General features: G+C 47.8%; 1 protein-coding gene across 1 annotated transcript; it reads right to left on the bottom strand.

The window, feature by feature from the left end:
- Positions 1-3860: 3860 nt before the first annotated feature.
- LOC119822638 (keratin, type II cuticular Hb1-like) lies at positions 3861-12069 on the bottom strand. Its single transcript, XM_038342092.1, has 6 exons — positions 12016-12069; positions 9521-9595; positions 7281-7406; positions 4585-4802; positions 4316-4347; positions 3861-4045 (listed from the first exon to the last, which is right to left on the bottom strand). Exons 1-6 carry the CDS (start codon positions 12067-12069, stop codon positions 3861-3863), a joined length of 690 nt encoding a protein of 229 aa, XP_038198020.1.
- Between the last annotated feature and the right edge of the window lie 5573 nt (positions 12070-17642).

Here is a 17642-nt window from a genome sequence, read left to right as displayed (position 1 = left end):
TGATTCTGAAACTTTGGTGCCAGACTGGGCCAGCTGAGAGACATGCAGCCTCATGGATTCAGCAACAATGTGGTCCTCAGCTTCTCTAGTGTACAGCCAGACATTTTTGGGCTTCCCAGCCCATATTGTTTAAGCCAATCATCCCCTATGTAATATGTATGCATTCTCTAGGTTCCATTCCTCTAGAGAACCCTGATTACCACACCATGTATGCTGGTTAGGCAGGTGTCCCAGAAGAACACTGGGAGTCACATAGGAGAGGTGATGGCCTCATGCCACTGGGCAGCATTCTGGGAAGTGTTCCTCGGGAAACACTGTCTTCCATGCTAAGCTGTCTGTTCCTGCCTGCTGTTGATCTAGCTGTAGCCGAGCAAAGTCAGCAGCCTTAGGTTTTGCACCTGAATGTTAGATGTGTTCTAAATGCCCATGAGGGACTAGGCATGCAGATCGGAGCACAGTGCACACTTGGTGCACACAAGGCCCTGGGTTCAATCTCCAGCCCCGTGGCAAATATTTTTAAATGACTGTAAGGAATTGTGTGAGATGAATGGGTGCTGAAAATACAAAATATTCCTGGGTAGATCAATTTAGACCAGAAAGTCTCCGACTGTCCACAGTTACTTATATGGTTGAGCCCTAAAGACAAGTGAATGAGACAATCACTGTCCTCAGGGGGCTCAAATAGAAATATAAACCCAGGTCAATTTCTGGCACATCTGAGAGCTGTGACATGTGGGGCAGAAAAGCAGTTGGGTGCCCGGAGCCAACAGAAGGCCCTCTTTATGAATGACCTCTCTTGGGGGGGAGTGAGAGTTCCCAAGGAATCTTTCTTTTAGGGGCTTGAAATTCTGACAAGTTAGTATGAGCAGAGTATAGTTTATTGAGGAGGAGAAAGAGAGAGACCTAAGCACTGTGTGTGTGTATGTGTATGTATGTCTCTGTGTGTATCTGTATCTGTGTGTATGTGTGTGTGTATGTGTATGTATGTCTGTGTGTGTATGTATGTGTTTCTGTGTGTGTATTTTGTGGCTTTTAAACTTATTATTCAAAGGATGCAATTTACAACCAGGCTCAAAAATTAAAGTGTAAAAATAAGTAAAGCTTAAGTTTTAAGAAAAAACATGCCAGGCATGGTGGTGCACACTTTTAATCCCAGCACTCAGAAAGAAAGGAAAAGGAAAAACATATACACTGGTTTACTTCTCTTATCTTAAAGAATCCCATCTTGTGGGAGTTGGAGAGATGGCCCAGCAATTAAGAGCCTTTTGTTCTTCCACAGGACCTGAGTTCAACCCACAGCACTCATGTCAGGGGCTTACAACAGCCTGCTACTCCAGTTCTAGGGGATCCAGTGCCCTCTTCTGACCTCTTCAGGAACTGCACGCATGCTGCAAACATTCACACAGGCATACACACGTACCCATAAAACTAAAAAATAAATCTTAAAAAAATGCAGGAGACTTGTGAGATGCATTGCTCAGGTGTAGAATAAGAGACGAGTGCCCATAAATTAGACTCAAAGCTGCCCACTCAGTCTTTAACAGTTACGACCCGTTCATTGCTCTGACACTCGGCTCAGGCTGCCTCTCAGAAAAAGGGTTCTTTTTCTCTTCAGGTCCTCTTCCCTGATTCAGGCAGTGTGTTAAATTTATTCAACCAGTTAAACACACACACAGCATCCTAGGTAAGGGGCTTTCCCCCTTCTCATGACCCTTAATTTCCCTTGTCCTCCTCTCCTGCATCACGCTTGTAAAGAGAAGGAATGACTGAACGGGGGACAGCCCTGATCCCTTCAGAAGTCACCTAAGAACAAATGACTGCTCGTAAAGCTACCAGGCGGCTCTCCTCCATCCCTCGCTGGAATGTGGTCCATGGCTTGGGGAACCTCTCAGAGAACAGCTCCCAAACCACAGACAGTCTGGTGATTCAAATGGCCCTAGCCCTGGCCCCAGCCTAGACCTGACCCTAGGCCCTTGGGATCTCTGGACAGATGTCAAAGAAGTCAAAACTTAGGGGTTGGAAAGGAAAAATGTGGGTATCCAGTCTCTGGGGAGCCAAAGTCCTGCCTGCAGGTCCGTGAGATATTCTGTCTGTGCTTCCTCAAAGCCCCCTCATTAACACATACACTCAAACTGGAACAGAAAAAAATACAAAAATAAAACAAAAACATGCCTTTGAAAATCAAACTCATTACCTCCCAACAAAATACAAGGGACAAGGCGCTGGACTCTGATGCTCACAGAGGGGCTGCATCCCAGGGTTCCTTGCTTTGGGAGAGTCTGTAACAGTGAGTATCTGATTAGAGAGGGCCAGAGATGACCCATAGGGCTGATGAGGATATGCGTGGTCACCAGCAAGCAAGTTTCCATCCATTCCTTTTCCATGAGACTGTTGTGTTTACTCAGGAAAGGAGCCTTCTGGATCCCTGCTTCTCAGGTGCTGAAGCAGGGAAGCAGCAGACACTCCGGCACTTATGCGCCTTAAAAGGCGATGCTGGGCCTCTGGCTAATGACGCACCTGCGCCCCACCCAGAGACGGAGAACAGGAACTATTGTTCCCAAGGCGCACTGATGATGTAATCCTTTTCGCAAGGGAAAAGAATGTGAACACTCTGAGCACACTCTGCTTTCTAGGCCTGCAAAGCCAGCCTTGCTCCAGCACCTCACCTTCAGAGAATTGTCCTATCTTCTGCCCCTTGTGAAAACTCAGACCAGCGTATCCCTCAGGTCTGAAAGTAGAGGTGAGGATGCTTCCCCGTGCCTCAGTGTTGCTCCTCGCCCACTACCATCACTTCCTACGTTAGAACCCAGGTCTGGTTCACCCAATGTCGACTATCTTGGCCCAGCCTCAACCTGAGCCTGGCCTTTAGTGTGTACCGGGACAGCAGAGGTGGCCTTTCTTCCCTGTGTCATCCTTCTTTATATCTCTGTGCCAGTGTCCTGCATCCAGAGAGCAAGGTAAGAGTGTCTTACTCACCGTAAAGCCCCCATATGGACCTTATACCACCATTCCAGGGGGAGCTGGGTGTTGTGGTGCATACTTATAACCCCAGCCCTTGGGATGCTGAGGCACAAGAATTTTGAGTTCAGTCCTAGGCCACAGGAAGTTCCATGCCAGTCTGAGTTGCATAGGAGACCCTGTCTCCAAAAAGTGGGGAGGGGTGCTGGAATGTAGCCCGGCAGTGGAACGCGCGCCTAGCATGTACATGTCTGGCGTTAACACTCTCAGCTCCAACACAAGGCTGACAGAGTGAAGGAGTGGGTGAGTGGACAGAGTCCTGTGCCGGGACAGTTGACTGTGGACCCCAGTACAGTCTGTGGGATTTGCCCTGCCTCACTTCACCTGCCCCATCATAAAGTCCCAAGTGGTACAGTAAAGTCACCCAAAATGTAAGTCACTTTGCACCCACACAGCGGCGTATTGTTTTTCCCCCCAAGACAGGGTTTCTCTGTAGCTTTGGAGCCTGTCTTGGAACTAGCTCTTGTAAACCAGACTGGGCTCAAACTCACAGAGATCCACCTGCCTCTGCCTCCTGGACATCCTTTCACAGTATTGGTTGGGGTTGAGCTAGAACTCGGCTGTGAGGTAGCCAGAAAGTCAGGTTCATACAGGCTAGCTGCTTAGCCACGGCAGAAAGATTTATTAAAGGGGAGAGCCTAGAAGAAAAGGGATGGGGCAAGTCAGAGGGGCGGGGTCCAAGGCTCAGGTAAGACACAGGCGTTGAGTACAGGATGACACCAGCATCCTGTCTAGTTCTAGGTGCCGCTTTGTGGGCGGGGAATCTGAGACCAGAGGGCCAAGTCTTCAGGCAGAAGCACGAGTTCCTAGTCTTCTCCAGAGGGAAGTGGAGAGGAAAGTGTTCAACACTCATGGGAGCCACGGGAGCCACAGCAGCCAAAGCCGCCAACACAGCCTGCGGAGCTGCAGAGAGTGCAAACCCCGCCGGGGGCGCTCACATCCAGGCCACGGGAACAGACTCTGGGTGCCCGAGGTGGTACAGAGACTGAGGTCAGGCCCGGACCTCGGGGGACATCGGTGCCTGGAGCTTCATAGAGAGTCACGTGAGAGGTGAGACCAAAGGACTCAGAAAAGCCTTCCTGCCCAACCCCTGCCAGGGAGGCCCACAGACTTCTAGACTCCATACAAACACACAGGGAATCACCCCCTGAGAAGAAACAGCCCCCCCCACACACACACACACAACTGCAATCTGCACAGAGAGACAGATAAACCCCTTCTGCCTTCTCAGGGACCAAGGGAATTGGGGTGGGGGGAGGGTAGCCAGAAGAGCTTACATCTTACTCAAGTCTCTTACCTGAGCTCCCTGCCCCAAGTCCCAGACCAAGCCTATGTGATGAAAAGAAGCCACAGCTAACTCAGTCCGCCTACCAGGTTCCCCAAGAGAGACACCTCTCCACACCCACAGACCAGAAAAGCCATTACCCTGCAAGCTCCTTGGGTCTGGCCTTGGCACCTACACTGTCTCCTCTCTGACAATGACTCCGCCCACACCAGTGCTAGGCCTTTTCATTCACGGAGGTGTGGGAAGACTGACACCCATTCCCTCACCTCCTGCCACCTCACCTCTGCTGCTGGCCCTCCAGTAGCCTGCGGTAGGTGGCGATCTCAAAGTCCAGGCCCAGCTTGACGATCATGAGCTCCTGGTACTCACGGAGCTGCAGAGCCATGTCCTGCTTGGCCCGCTGCAGGGCCGCCTCCAGCCAGGCCAGTTTGCCCTTGGCGCTGCTTGAGGTCACATGCTGCCGGGCCTCCACGTCTTTGGCTTTCTCTAGTTCACAGGACTGGGGATGGAGCAAAGAGCAGAGAAAGAAAGATACTCTCAGCCTCATTTCTTCAGCCTCAGAAGTCCAGCCATTACTCAAAACCCTGGGGTCAATGAGGGTGTGGAGATGAATCTGTGGTTGGGAAGAAGTGAAGGCTTGCTCTGGAATTCGTGTGTTTGTCTCAGTAGGTCTAAACCATGAGATAAGAAAGAAAGAAAGAAAGAAAGAAAGAAAGAAAGAAAGAAAGAAAGAAAGAAAGAAAGAAAGAAAGAAAGGAAGGAAGGAAGGAAGGAAGGAAGAAAGGAAGGAAGAAAGAAAGGAAGGAAAAATCCTGCCCACTCCAAGCACTCAAGATGACACTGGAGGCCACCAACTGGAATGGCTAAGAATTCTGTGTCTCAATGATGGCACTCCTCACGTGAGTTAAGATTAATATTCTTTATCAAATAATCCCAGCACTCAGGAGGCAGAGGCAGGTGGATCTCTGAGTTCGAGGCCAGCCTGGTCTACAAGAGCTAGTTCCAGGACAGGCTCTAGAAACTACAGGGAAACCCTGTCTCGAAAAAACCAAAAAAAAAATATTCTTTATCAAAGAAACTGAGCCGGGTGGTGGTGGTGCATGCCTTTAATCCTAGCACTCAGGACACAGACGCAGGCGGATCTCTGTGAACTCTAGGCTAGCCTGGTCTACAGAGGGAGTTCTAGGATGGGCACTAAAGCTACACAGAGAAACCCTGTCTCAAAAAACCAAAATATAAATAGATAAACTAGTTTAGTGTTTCATAAGGAATGAGCAGAATCTGAATTTGTAGTCCCAACTATTCAAGAGGCTGAGGCAGGAGGATCAAAATTTTAAGGCCTTCCTAGACTCCAGAGAGTACAGAGCCAGCTCGGGGAAACTCAGGGAGACTTCCCACTGTAAAGGATAGACATCTGGGAACAGCTCAGTAGCAAAATGCTCACTACTATGGGAATAACTCTGGGCTCTGCCCCCAATACCACCCGAATCAGAACAGAAAGTCTCCTTTCCAATAGGAGCCAGAGTGCACATCTCTAGAAACAGAATTATAACATGCTTGGTGAGGGTGCCTGCTGCCTGGGCAATCGGGGCAGCTTGGCTAGTGGGAGACTCAACCACCCTTTCTGTCACCACTAGAGCACAACCAGGTCATTTGCCTCAAAGCCACCAGTTTCTGGACAAGGAACGCTACACCAAGAATACACCTCAAGCCCAAAAAGTAAAACCAGACCCTGAACAGAAAGCTCTGGACTGGGGTAGGGGATGAGCCAGGTAGATCAACTGAGAGGACTTCATGGGTAGAAAGGGGGCTGGAGGGCAAGAGGCTGGGAGAAGAAAGGTGTCCGTGAGCATCCTCACCCTGCACACTGGGGCCTCAAACAACTTCAGGGCCTTCCTGATGAAGATGAAGGCCAACACCCAGAATCCTGTTCTCTGACAGACTTGGTCTCTCCCACTCCTGCTAAGGCAGGACTTCCACATGCATCCAGCACCATCTCCAGTGACACATTCCTTCCCTTCCTCTGCCTCAGGACAGGCACGGTGCTCCAGTCAGGAGCGGCAGAGCTGGGGTGGCCCACAGGAAGCTGCTGGGCCCTGTGAGGAGCCAGGTCTTCCCACCAGATTCCTACTGCCAGTTCTGCGTGTTTCCTTTGGTTTTGGATGGGGCTGAGGGGCTTTTGTTTCTCTGTGTTGTGTTGCTTTTGTGGGTTTGCTTGTTTGTCTTGAAATAAGGTCTCACTCTGTTTAGTCTAGACTTGCCTGGACATCATTGTGCAGCCCAGGTTGCTCTCATCTGGAAATTCTTCTGTTTCAGCCTCCAAGGACAAGGATTAGGGCTCTATTTTATGGTTGGTTTTTCAGCGAGGGACTTGAGAACCAGGGCCTTTGACAGGCTAGGCAAACATTCTGCTGATGAGCCAGAACCCAAGCTAATAAGCCTTGTAGCTCAGATCCTCTTCCTGGAACCTGAGATCTTCTGAGTGCAGGAGTTACAAACGTATGCTACAACACCCACCTTGACTGTCACATGTTAAAGGATAAACTGGAAAACTGAGTTTCTGGTGAATCTTGTCATTACAAGGCAAAACAAAAACCAAACAAAGGGAAGGCCAAGCAATATGTGTTGATATATAATTTCTTGGTTAATTGTCTTTTTATATAAAACAGCCCAGGCAAAGGGAAGCATGAGTGGTACATGCAGCCAACATTCCTGTGTGCTCAGACAGACACACACATCTCACACATACACTCTCCCACACACACTCTCCCATACCACACATACCATACACACATACACTCTCCCCCACACACTCTCCCATACCACACACACCATACACACATACACTCTCACATACCACACACACCATACACACATACACTCTCACACACGCATACAAAAACTCACCTCTTCCAAAGGATGAGGGGACCTAGAGAAAGTGTCATGGCAATGGCTCCCTCCCGCAGCTCTCACTCACCTGGCTCTGAGCATTGTCCACTTCCTTCTTCAACTGCTGGATGGCTTGGTTAAGTCTGTTCAGGGCCTCCTTGCTGTGCTGAGGGCCCTGCACACATTTTTGCCCAGTGGTTTTCATCTCCTCACACTGGGATGGGGCAGCAGAGCAGAGGTCAGGGGAGAGGCAAAGACAAGGAAAAAGGAACCCCGGTGCCCACCAGACACCTGTTGTCCCCACCAGACTCTTCTCTGAGCACCCAGTTCTCCATCCATGTTACTGTGAGAATTCAGTGAGTTCCATGGGCCAGAGAGAGCCTGGTGCAGACTCTAGGGATCTGTCAAGAGGCTTTAGGGGCTGGGCAACCCGGGGTTCATCCCAAGAACAGGGTAAGTTAAGCTCTGTGGAATCAAGCACTGAAACTTATCACATACGAACATCATTTAGGAAAACCCAGGTAATTCTTAATGTCAAAAAACACTTTAAATGTTTAAATGTATTTGTGGGGTGTTCATGTGTGTGTGTTTATGTATGTACATGTGTGTGAAAAGCGTGTATGGAGGCCAGAGATGAGATCTGAGTGTTATTCTGTAGGACAACTGTCTGTCTTGGCTGTGAGTGTGTTTCACTTTGAGTTGTTTGTTTGTTTGTTTGTTTGTTTTTGAGACAGGCTCTCTTACTGGAGTCCAGGGCTTGACAAGTAGGCTAGGCTGGCTGGTCAGAGAGCCCCAGGGATCCTCCCACCTCTGCCTTCCCAGCTTTAGGATTACAAGAACATACCATCAAACCCAGATTAAGACTTGGGTTCTAGGGATCAAATTTGGCTCCTCATACTTGTACAACAGGCTCAGCCTTCATGGATAGAGATACCTCCTCAGCTGCTCAGACTACATTTTAGGTCAAGCCCTTTGCTTGACCTCTGAAGGAGGAATGACCCAAGCCTCCACCCTGACAAGAAACTGCTCACACCAGCACTGTACAAATTTCACAGGCAGAACATGGGAACAGACAGAGCCTGGTGGTAAAACATCATCTCCATTGACCCCTTTCCTGTTGCATGTGCCCAAGGTAAGTGGGCTCAGCTGACGACTGAGGCTGGCAGCCCTTACACTCCGAGTGGAGTCCAGGACCCTCAGCCCACGCGACTAAGCGACTAACAAGCCATAGGCAAGTCTCACCATGGTCAAGGAGCTGTCACTCCTCCACGCCTCTCAAACACCAAAGCCTAGCTCCAACCTGAAGAGCTCACAAAACCCTCATCTCTGAAGACTCTCCCTCTGGGAGCTCTGTGACCTCACCTGGTTACAGTCGCCAAGTTCTGATTGGAGTTTTCAGAGGTGGCAGGTGGAAGGAGAAAGCTGGAGGGGAGGCGTCCTCCTGTAGGATCGAGTTCACTGTGACTATCTCATACTTAGTGTAAATCTAGTTTTTTTTTCTTATAAGGATGGTGCGTACATGGGGCTGGAGACATGGCTTGGTGATTAAAGGGATTTGCTGCCCTTGCAGAAGGCCCAGATTCTGTTCCCAGCACCCAGATGTGGCTCACCACCATCAGAACTCCAGTTCCAGGGGATCTGACACCCTCTTCTCATGACTGTGGGCACCAGGTACAGGGGTCATGCGCAGATATGCACGCAGGCAAAACACTCATACACACAAATAAATCAAAAACATTTAAGATGGTGCATGCTTCATGGCACACATGTATACAGCCAGGAGTAGAGTTGCAGGCTAGGCAGATATGCAGCTCGGCAAGAGGATAGAAAATTATTCTCTAAATTTGTTTGAATTAGCCGGGCGGTGGTGGCGCACGCCTTTAATCCCAGCACTCGGGAGGCAGAGGCAGGCGGATCTCTGTGAGTTCGAGACCAGCCTGGTCTACAAGAGCTAGTTCCAGGACAGGCTCCAAAGCCACAGAGAAACCCTGCCTCGAAAAACCAAAAAAAAAAAAATTGTTTGAATTATTCATTCATTGGCAATGTATAAAAGATAGTCTCTTCAATGTGGATTAACTTTTTATTTATTTTATGGGCATTGATGTTTTGCCATGGGTGTCAGGTCCCCTGGAACAGTTACAGACAGTTATGAGTTGCAACATGGGTGATGAGAATTGGACCCAGGTCCTCTGGAAGAGCAGTCAGTGCTCTTAACCACTGAGCCTTTTCTCCAGCATCTGTGTATTAACTTTTAACAATTAAAAAAAAATGTAATTGTATTCGTTACTTTACTTGTTCCTGGGGCAGGAAGGGTTAATTCTGGCTCACAGTTTGGTGGTGCAGGCCATCATGGCCATGGCCGGGAAGCACAGCAGCAGGAGCCTGGAACTGATGCTCACCGATCTGCAGTCAGGAAGCAGAGTCATAAACACCCATGCCAGGCTCACTTTCTCCTTTCTCAGTCCATAGAATGGTGCTGCCATATCTAGAGTGTGTGCTCCCAACTCAGTCAACCTAATATAGAAACTCCCTTCCAGATGTGCCCAGAGGTTTGTTTCCTATTCTAAATCTCATCAAGTTGATGACAAAATTAACCGTCACAATAATGAATCCTGGTTTGGGTCTGACTTTGGAGTTTAATATCACTTCAAACTCTGGCTAAGGGTGTGTCTCCAGCTTGCTCCCCCCTAGGCTGTTTTTTCTTATGGGATTGTGAGTGTTCTTTATGTTCCAGGAAATGCCACTTTTCACAAGTACTACAAACACTATCTTCAAGTTTATAGCTTTTTTGTTCTCTCTCTTGTTTTTAAATAAATTCCAATTGTTTCATTTTACCAATAAAGAATCAGGAGACAGATGTTAGAGTGAAAACCTACCAGCTCAGAGAGGCAGAGAAAGCAACCGACTGACCTTCCTACACTGCCAATATCCCAGAAAGAGCGTCTCCTACTCAAAACTCCTCAAACTGAACAATCCTCCCTTCTACTTCCTGTGTGTCTCTCTATCCTCCTGACTCCCTCTTGCTCTCTATGGTTTTTCCCTGTCAACTGGTTGCCTGCTCTGCCTCTTGACCTATGGTTGGTTTTATTTAATTCTGTTTACAATATTTAAGCAGAAAGCTCTTATATTAGAGGTGTGTGCTAGGGCTGAGCCACACACAACTAGAAACAAGATTTTTAGTCAGTAATGCAATCTTGGGATCCACAATGTGATTAAATATCCTAGAACACTCTATGGCTTATTTTGATAAATAAAAGTACTTAGTTTTAATTTAATATTTTTTATTATCTTCTGTGCCTTGTTGCCCCTCTTTCTAGTATGATCACATCAAACAAATCCCTTCCCTGCTTTCACATTGCTTGTTTAATGGGCTTATTGAAGATGAGTGTCTGAAGCCAGCTCATTGGAGCTGACCCTTGATAACTCCAGTGACGCAGAAAACATTCTCGAGGTCTTTGTATTGTGTCTGGAGATCCTGAGGGTCTTGAGAGTGGTGTTTTTCTTGAACACTGGACGTTATATATTCTCTCCTGCCTCACCTTCCTTTCCTTCTAGGCAGCCTATTACAAGGGTGGTCAGTTATTTACTGTCCTTCGGACCCCTGAGGTGCTGCTAGTTTTCCTTCGGTAATTTTTTCTCTATTCTTTGGGTTAGAACATTTCTACAATCTGACTCCAAAATCACTGCCTCTATTATTATATGAGCAACACAGACAAAGGTAGCTGCCAGGGCATTAAAAACAGAACACCACACCTCAGTGGCCCAGACCTCTGGGGAGGTAAGAACTGAGGTACATCCTCCTGGAAGATGGGGTGCCCCACACTTCTCCCATTACTTTAAACCATTTAACCATAAAATGTTGTGCACGCCTTATTCCCTGATGTATACTAACTGCCTTCCTATCTCTTTCACTGCCCCCATCCACGCCTGACCCTTACTGTCTCACAGGACCCAAGAATGGGACTGCCCTCATGGTGCCACCCCTGCTCAGGGCTGTGCCCTTTTGGGGTGGTACATTTAATTTGCATATTCCATTAGAAAAATCAAGAGTTGCCTCCAGCCAATAATTTCCAAAAAACAGGGAGGGAGGCACCGGGTGAGATGTGTAGGCAGAGAAATGGAGAGGCACACACAGACTGGACATAGGCCAGGAAAGATTGCCACGAGCTTATGCCCGTTATCGGAGCATCCTGTAAGTGGCACACTCAGCTCCCTCCATTTTCCATAAGGGAAGAATTGCTATTTGCTCTGACACTGGAAACCCAGTTTTTCTAGGACTTGGTTTTTAAGATTTACTTTACTGTGTATGTGCATGTATGTGTGTCCACACTTGAGTGTGCCACACGTGTAAGGTGTCTGCAGAGGCCAGAAGAGTGTGCCGTACCCCCTGGACTGCAGTTAAGGGACGTGTTGTGCTGTGGGGGCTGCGAATGGAGAGTCGGTCTCCGGAAGAGCAGGGAGCGCTGATAACTGCTAAGCTATCTCTCCCAGCCCGCGGGCTCGTAATGTGCCCATCTTTGACATATACAGTCTACTGTTTGGGACCATTTTTGAGCTTTTTATTTCAGTTATTCCCAATTCTAAAATTTTACACTTTATTTTGTTCTATTTTAACTTCTTGTACTCAGTGAGATCAAACAAGCGCTTTGAACACATTTGCGTCAGTTTCCTTGATGTCTTCGTCTGCTAAATTCATCACCTTGGCATCCTGAGGTCCACCTCTCTGGGCCTCGGTAAAGGAAGATCCAAAGAACCCCTACCCTGTAGGTCTGTGGGGTTAAATTGTCCATTCATGGATGGGGCCTGCCGATCCAACCACTCACCTTGATGATGACCAGCTTAGGCTCACTCGTAGTCGTCGAAGATGTCAACTTCATCCCCGCAGAAGGAGAGAGATGCAAGCAAGGGAAATCGTGCAGTGCCAACAGCCTTTTAATGTCCAGCTATTATTCATATTTTTACTTTTATCAATTCTTTGTGGATTTCATATCATGCATTCCAATCCCTCTTATCTCCTCATCCCCTTAATCTGCCCTCTGCCCTTGCACCCTTCCCACTGCCAAATCAAAAACAAATTTAAAAGAAAAAATAAACAAAAACTGAAGAAAAATCTTGTCATGGAAGCTGTAGTGTGGCCACTGAATCACACCGTTCACCCTTTACTCCATCTGTCTTTACTTGCAAGAGTCATTGGTCTGGCTGAGGCCTCTGGTTTTTGCTATGCCACTGATAATGGGTTCTCAATGGGACTCCTCTTGGATATCCTGATGTTGTCCTTGTGTCGTGGAGAGCCTGTGAAGATTTCAGTCTTGTTGTTTTAACATATAAATAAGTTTCCTAGGCTTAGGATAGCTCATCGGTAGAGTGCTTGCCTAGCATGTTCAAAGTCCTGAATTCAGTCCCTGCCAGTGAAAATGGAGCTTCCCTGAGCTTAGACCTAGGAAAAGGAGTACAGCATGTACCATGGGGCAGGAATGGGGTCTTTCATCTCTGTGCTCGGGTACTCAGCATAATCAGGCTACAGTCAGTGCTCAGAAGAGGTATGCTGGAGACACAAATGAATGGATAGAGGACGGATGGCGGCCTGGTTCATTTCTGTGACTCCCTGGGCGGATAGAGGACAGATGGCGTCCTGGCTTATTTCTGTGACTCCCTGGATGTATAGAGGAAGGATGGCGGCCTGGTTCATTTCTGTGACTCCCTGGGCGGATAGAGGACGGATGGCGTCCTGGCTCATTTCTGTGACTCCCTGGATGGATAGAGGAAGGATGGCAGCCTGGTTCATTTCTGTGACTCCCAGGGCAGAGAGAGGACGGATGGCGGCCTGGTTCATTTCTGTGACTCCCTGAGCGGATAGAGGACAGATGGCGTCCTGGTTCATTTCTGTGACTCCCTGCTCCTGTAACAAAAGGCACCTGTGGCGAGAGAATGGTTTCTTTGGCTGCGGTATAAAATCATACCCGTTATTTCTGGGAAGGTCACAGTCGAGAGCAAAGAGAGAATAAAGACTCTGGACTTGCTCACTCTCTGCTCCTTTACAGAGATTGTACATTAAAAAAAAAAGTCACTGCTCTCCTGAGTGTGGTGGCATGCGACCTCAATCCCAGCACTCAGAAGGCTGGAACTCTGAGTTCAAAGCCAGCCTGGTCTACATATCCAGTTCCAGCATAGCTACAACTACGTAAAGAGACCCTGTCTCAAGAAATAACAACAAAAATCATACATTCTTAAGATCTCCTGTTCTAGCCCCACCTATCTGTCCCCTGGATGTCTGTCCACCTCCTCCATCAGACTGGGAATGCTCCCATGGAATGAAGGTTTGAAAAGGATACAGGGAAGACAATAGCCCTGTCCCTTATTTTTTTTCATTACTGGAGACTGACCTAGAGCCTTGTAAATGGTCAGCCTGGAAGTTCCAGCCACAGTTCTCCAGGACACCCCCTTGCTAATGAAGACTGCCAGCAGACATGATCATGAGGAAGAGCTGCAAGAAGTCTCTAAAGCTATGTCCAGAGGAGCCCAGGCCAAAGTTCCCCGAGAGGCCACATGCGGCAAGAGATGCTGAGATGGGGTGCAGAGGAAATGCAACTGAAGACATACCTGGACGCCGCTGTCGGAGTTCTGTACCAGCCACCTGTGGTGGTGGCTCTAGATCAGGAAGGATGGAGTCAGAGGAGGAAGAACGCTATCATTGCTGCCTGTTTATAACTCCAGATACAAGGGTCCTCTGCCTCCCTATGTGCAGTGATCACTTTGTCACTTACAGGCCTGGAGAATGTCAGCCATTTCCCCTTCCCCTGGAGTTTACCCCATCAAGATGTAGCTTTGGCCATCCTGCGCTCAGGCAGGCTTCTTCCTGGGTTGAGGGCCCAAGTGTGTCCACCAGGGCCTGTGTGTGCCGTACTCTGTGAAGTGATCCAGCGGCAGGGGAAGCCACATTGGACTGCTTCCTTTGGATTATTAAGCAGACCCAGAACCTTGACTTTTTAGTTGGGCCACAGGATGAGCTGTGGCCAAGAATAAGTGATAGGTCATCCTCGCTCTGTGTACCTTGGAAGCTTTGAGACAAAGCACCTCCCAGGCAGAGCTCCAAGGGTCAAGTTCTCCAGGTAACCTGGGACACTTGGACCCTGGCATGGCCCTAGGGAATGTGTCAATCCCTACCAGAACATAGAGGTCAAATTTATTCTTTCTCCTTGAGGACCCATGGGCTTGGTGACCCTGTATGAGCATCTGATTTGGGAATTCCAAATACCTGTATCTTTAAGGACCCCAACCAGCCCACCTGCCTCCATTCTTCCTATATGCTCTCAAGATTTCTTAATTCCACTACATGCCTCTCCCTCATTGTGCACAAAGTCCATGACTACTCTCGAATTGGTTCTGTTGCTTTGGGCTCCCTTCAAGAGGGCTTGTCTCAGAAACTCTGAGTCCATCGACCAGATGCTGAACTGAAAGGTGAAACTGAGGCCTCTCCAGACCTGGAAGAAGAGGTGAGGCTGATGGGAGTGGTGGCTGTTGTTGATGACCAGGGCAGACACCCAGAGTGACCAGCAGGTGAAGGAGAAAGAGCAGCTACAATGTATTGACAGCACAGCTGTCCACCAGCTGTATGCTGACCCTGCATGGACACCTGTTGTGGAATATTATTTTAACTAGGCAAAGAGGTGTTGCATTTATTTAAGCTGTGAAATATTATTTTAGCTGTGTAAAACTGTGTTAGTTTTGTTTATCATGCATTTATTTAACGATGCAAGAATGTGTGTTTAATTATATAAAGATGTGTTGCATTTGTTTCACCTTGCCTGCCTAAGACTGCTGACTGGTTTAATAAGGAGCTGAATGGCCAATAGCTAGGCAGAGAAAAGTTAGGCAGGGCTGGCAGACAGAGAGAATAAATAGGCGGAGAAATCTAGGCTTAAGAGAAGACGAGAGAGAAGTTGATAAGAAACCAGGTAGTCAGACACAAGAAACAGTAAATGTAAGATATACAGAAGGGAAGAGAAGTAAAAAGCCCTGAGGCAAATGGTAGATAAAGAGAAACAGGTTAATTTAAATTAAAAGAGCTAGCCAGAAATGAGTCTAAGCTAGGCCAAGCATTCAAAACTAATAATAAATCTCTGAGTCATGATTGGGGAGCTAATTGATAACCGTAAAGAACAAGCCTGGTAGAGACACCCCTCACTTAAATCCTCGTGGTGTCCTGGACAAGTCTGATTGCATTAGTGCCAACACAAAGGAAACTGAGTCTCAGATGAAATGTACACTTTATCTCAGGTGGGAAGTGGTGGAGCTGAGGTGCATTCGATCATTTGATTCCATACTCGACAACTATACCATGGAGAAAGAAGTAGCAACATTGATATTTATGGTGATTTGAAAAATGGCTGCCATAGGCCCATAGGGAGTGGTATTATTAGGTGGTGTAGCCTTGTTGGAGCAGATGTGGCTTTGTTGGAGGAAGTGAGTCACTGGGATGGGTATTGAGGTCTTTTATTAGAAGTTCATGCCAGGCCTTGTGGCTTACAGTCACTTCCTACTGCCTGCAAACCCAAATGTAGAACTCTTAGCTACATCTCCAGCACCATGTCTGTCTGCATGCCGTCATGTTTCCTGCCACAATAATAGTGGACTAAACCTCTGAAACTATAAGTCAGCCCCAATTAAATGTTTTCCTTTATAAAAGTTGCTGTGGTAATGGTGTCTCTTCACGGCAATAAAACCCCAACTAAGACAATGTTCAAGATATTTCAAAATGAAATTATCAGAAGTAGTACACACACACACACACACACACACACACACACCACATGAGCTCTCTCTGCTCTGCTCTCTAATCTTGGTACTTTCTAACTCCTTATTTTCTTTAGCTCCAACCAAAGAGCCATCTCCTCTAAGAACTTGCCCTGACCTGGTCCCAAACCCTAATGTAGGAGGCTCACCCAATGAAAAATTAATATGACTTGGGGTTCCAAGGTCAGACCCCTACTACTTCCTATTCAGAACCTGTGTATGCCCACCCTGCCCCTGCAGCCTCCTCAGCACACTCTGAGCCTGGCTCCTGGTGGGCATGATGACCAAGACAAGAGAGCAACTCCACCCGGATGCCAGCTGAAAGGCCAAGGACACAGTTTGCAGCGCTGAGACTAGGGAAGCCCTTCACCTCCCCAGCGCCAGTCACCACTTACCCTCTGGCGGAGATGCCGTCCTGGGTTGCATCTGATATTTTCATGATTCAGCCTGCTTCCTTCCCAAGTTCTAAGGATAATAGAGGGACCCTAGGAGCATGCTTTCCTAAGGCTGGATAAGAATGAAGATGAACATTTGGGGGGACCACAGGGCCTATGTGTCAAGCTAACCCTTTCAGGTTGTAGACTTAGCAGTCTCAGCTCAGCCACAGCTCTCCCGTTTGTGCTGACTGACTCTGCTCTAGCACCGACGGTCTACTCAAAACAGAGAAAGGCTCCAAGCCAGAACTGTGCAAGCCTACCACACATCTGATTTAAATACTCATACTTCAGAGGAAGGCCCAGGAAGGACTCCTTATCACTATCGTTCCCAAAAGAAAATTGAAATGTGGGCTCACTAGAGGATCAAGTTATAAGCATGTACAAGGTCCTAGCTTTTATCCCCCAACAAACTGAAAAAGAAAAAAAAATAAAAATATACAATCTTGAATCAGATATGGTAGGATAGAGTGTCACAACGCCACCCTGAGCTACAGGTAAAACCTCATCAAAAAGAAAAAGAATCTTACATCCAAGACACTAGAGTTGGGGGACTATCTCATGCACAGAACCATGGTTGGTCTAAACCGATATGAAACAATCCCAAGCTGGACCAAAACAACCCAACCCAAGAGAGAATGTAAAAAGACAGCAATAATGGCAATAGGGCACTTCTTGGAAATGAGAGGCCAGGCTGCCCGTGATGATCTTGGAGTTCCCAGATTTAATTACTGCATACACAATAATAGCACAGCTTTAAAACAAAGGAAGCGCGGGTGACATGCCTGCTTCTCTTTAATGCCAGCTGCTGAGTGCACACTCTGGTTTCTGCTGCTAATAATGGGACACACAATTAACCTCCTTTGTCATGGTTCTGGCCGACGGGAGTCAGTGTACTGGACCATCAGTGAACTGAGGGGCATCTAGAGCATTCCAAATCCTACCTCCAAGAACTCAGCTTCAATCCCGCTCCAGGTGTACGGGCACATGCCCCTTAGAGACAGCACCGAGCAGCCCTGGACCCTCAGGTCCCGAGGCCACTCCTAGGAGCCTTCCACATGAGTCAAATACCACTACTGGCTCATCTTCCTGAGCAGGTGAACGTGCACAATCTCTGAAAAAAACCTGAGGAAGCAGGAGAAGAATTAAGAGTTCAAGGCTAGTGGTGGCTACACAGTGATTTGGGGCCAGTCAGGACTACATGAAGCCCTGTCTCCAAAAAC

Source organism: Arvicola amphibius, chromosome 9 (genome assembly GCF_903992535.2).
Source record: "Arvicola amphibius chromosome 9, mArvAmp1.2, whole genome shotgun sequence".
In the NCBI taxonomy this organism is placed as follows: domain Eukaryota; kingdom Metazoa; phylum Chordata; class Mammalia; order Rodentia; family Cricetidae; genus Arvicola; species Arvicola amphibius.
Note: the sequence above shows the minus strand (reverse complement) of the source record. Positions and strands in the feature narration are given on the sequence as shown.

Bases quoted from the DNA above. Each gene is read 5' to 3' on its own strand.
- LOC119822638 (XM_038342092.1), bottom strand. From the start codon at position 12,069: ATGAAGTTGACATCTTCGACGACTACGAGTGAGCCTAAGCTGGTCATC. The intron at 9,596-12,015 runs GTGAGTGGTTGG...TCCTGACTGCAG, and splicing joins CTAAGCTGGTCATCATCAAG to ATCGGTGAGCATCAGTTCCA. The intron at 4,803-7,280 runs GTGAGTGAGAGC...CTCCATCCCCAG, and splicing joins TGGACAATGCTCAGAGCCAG to TCCTGTGAACTAGAGAAAGC.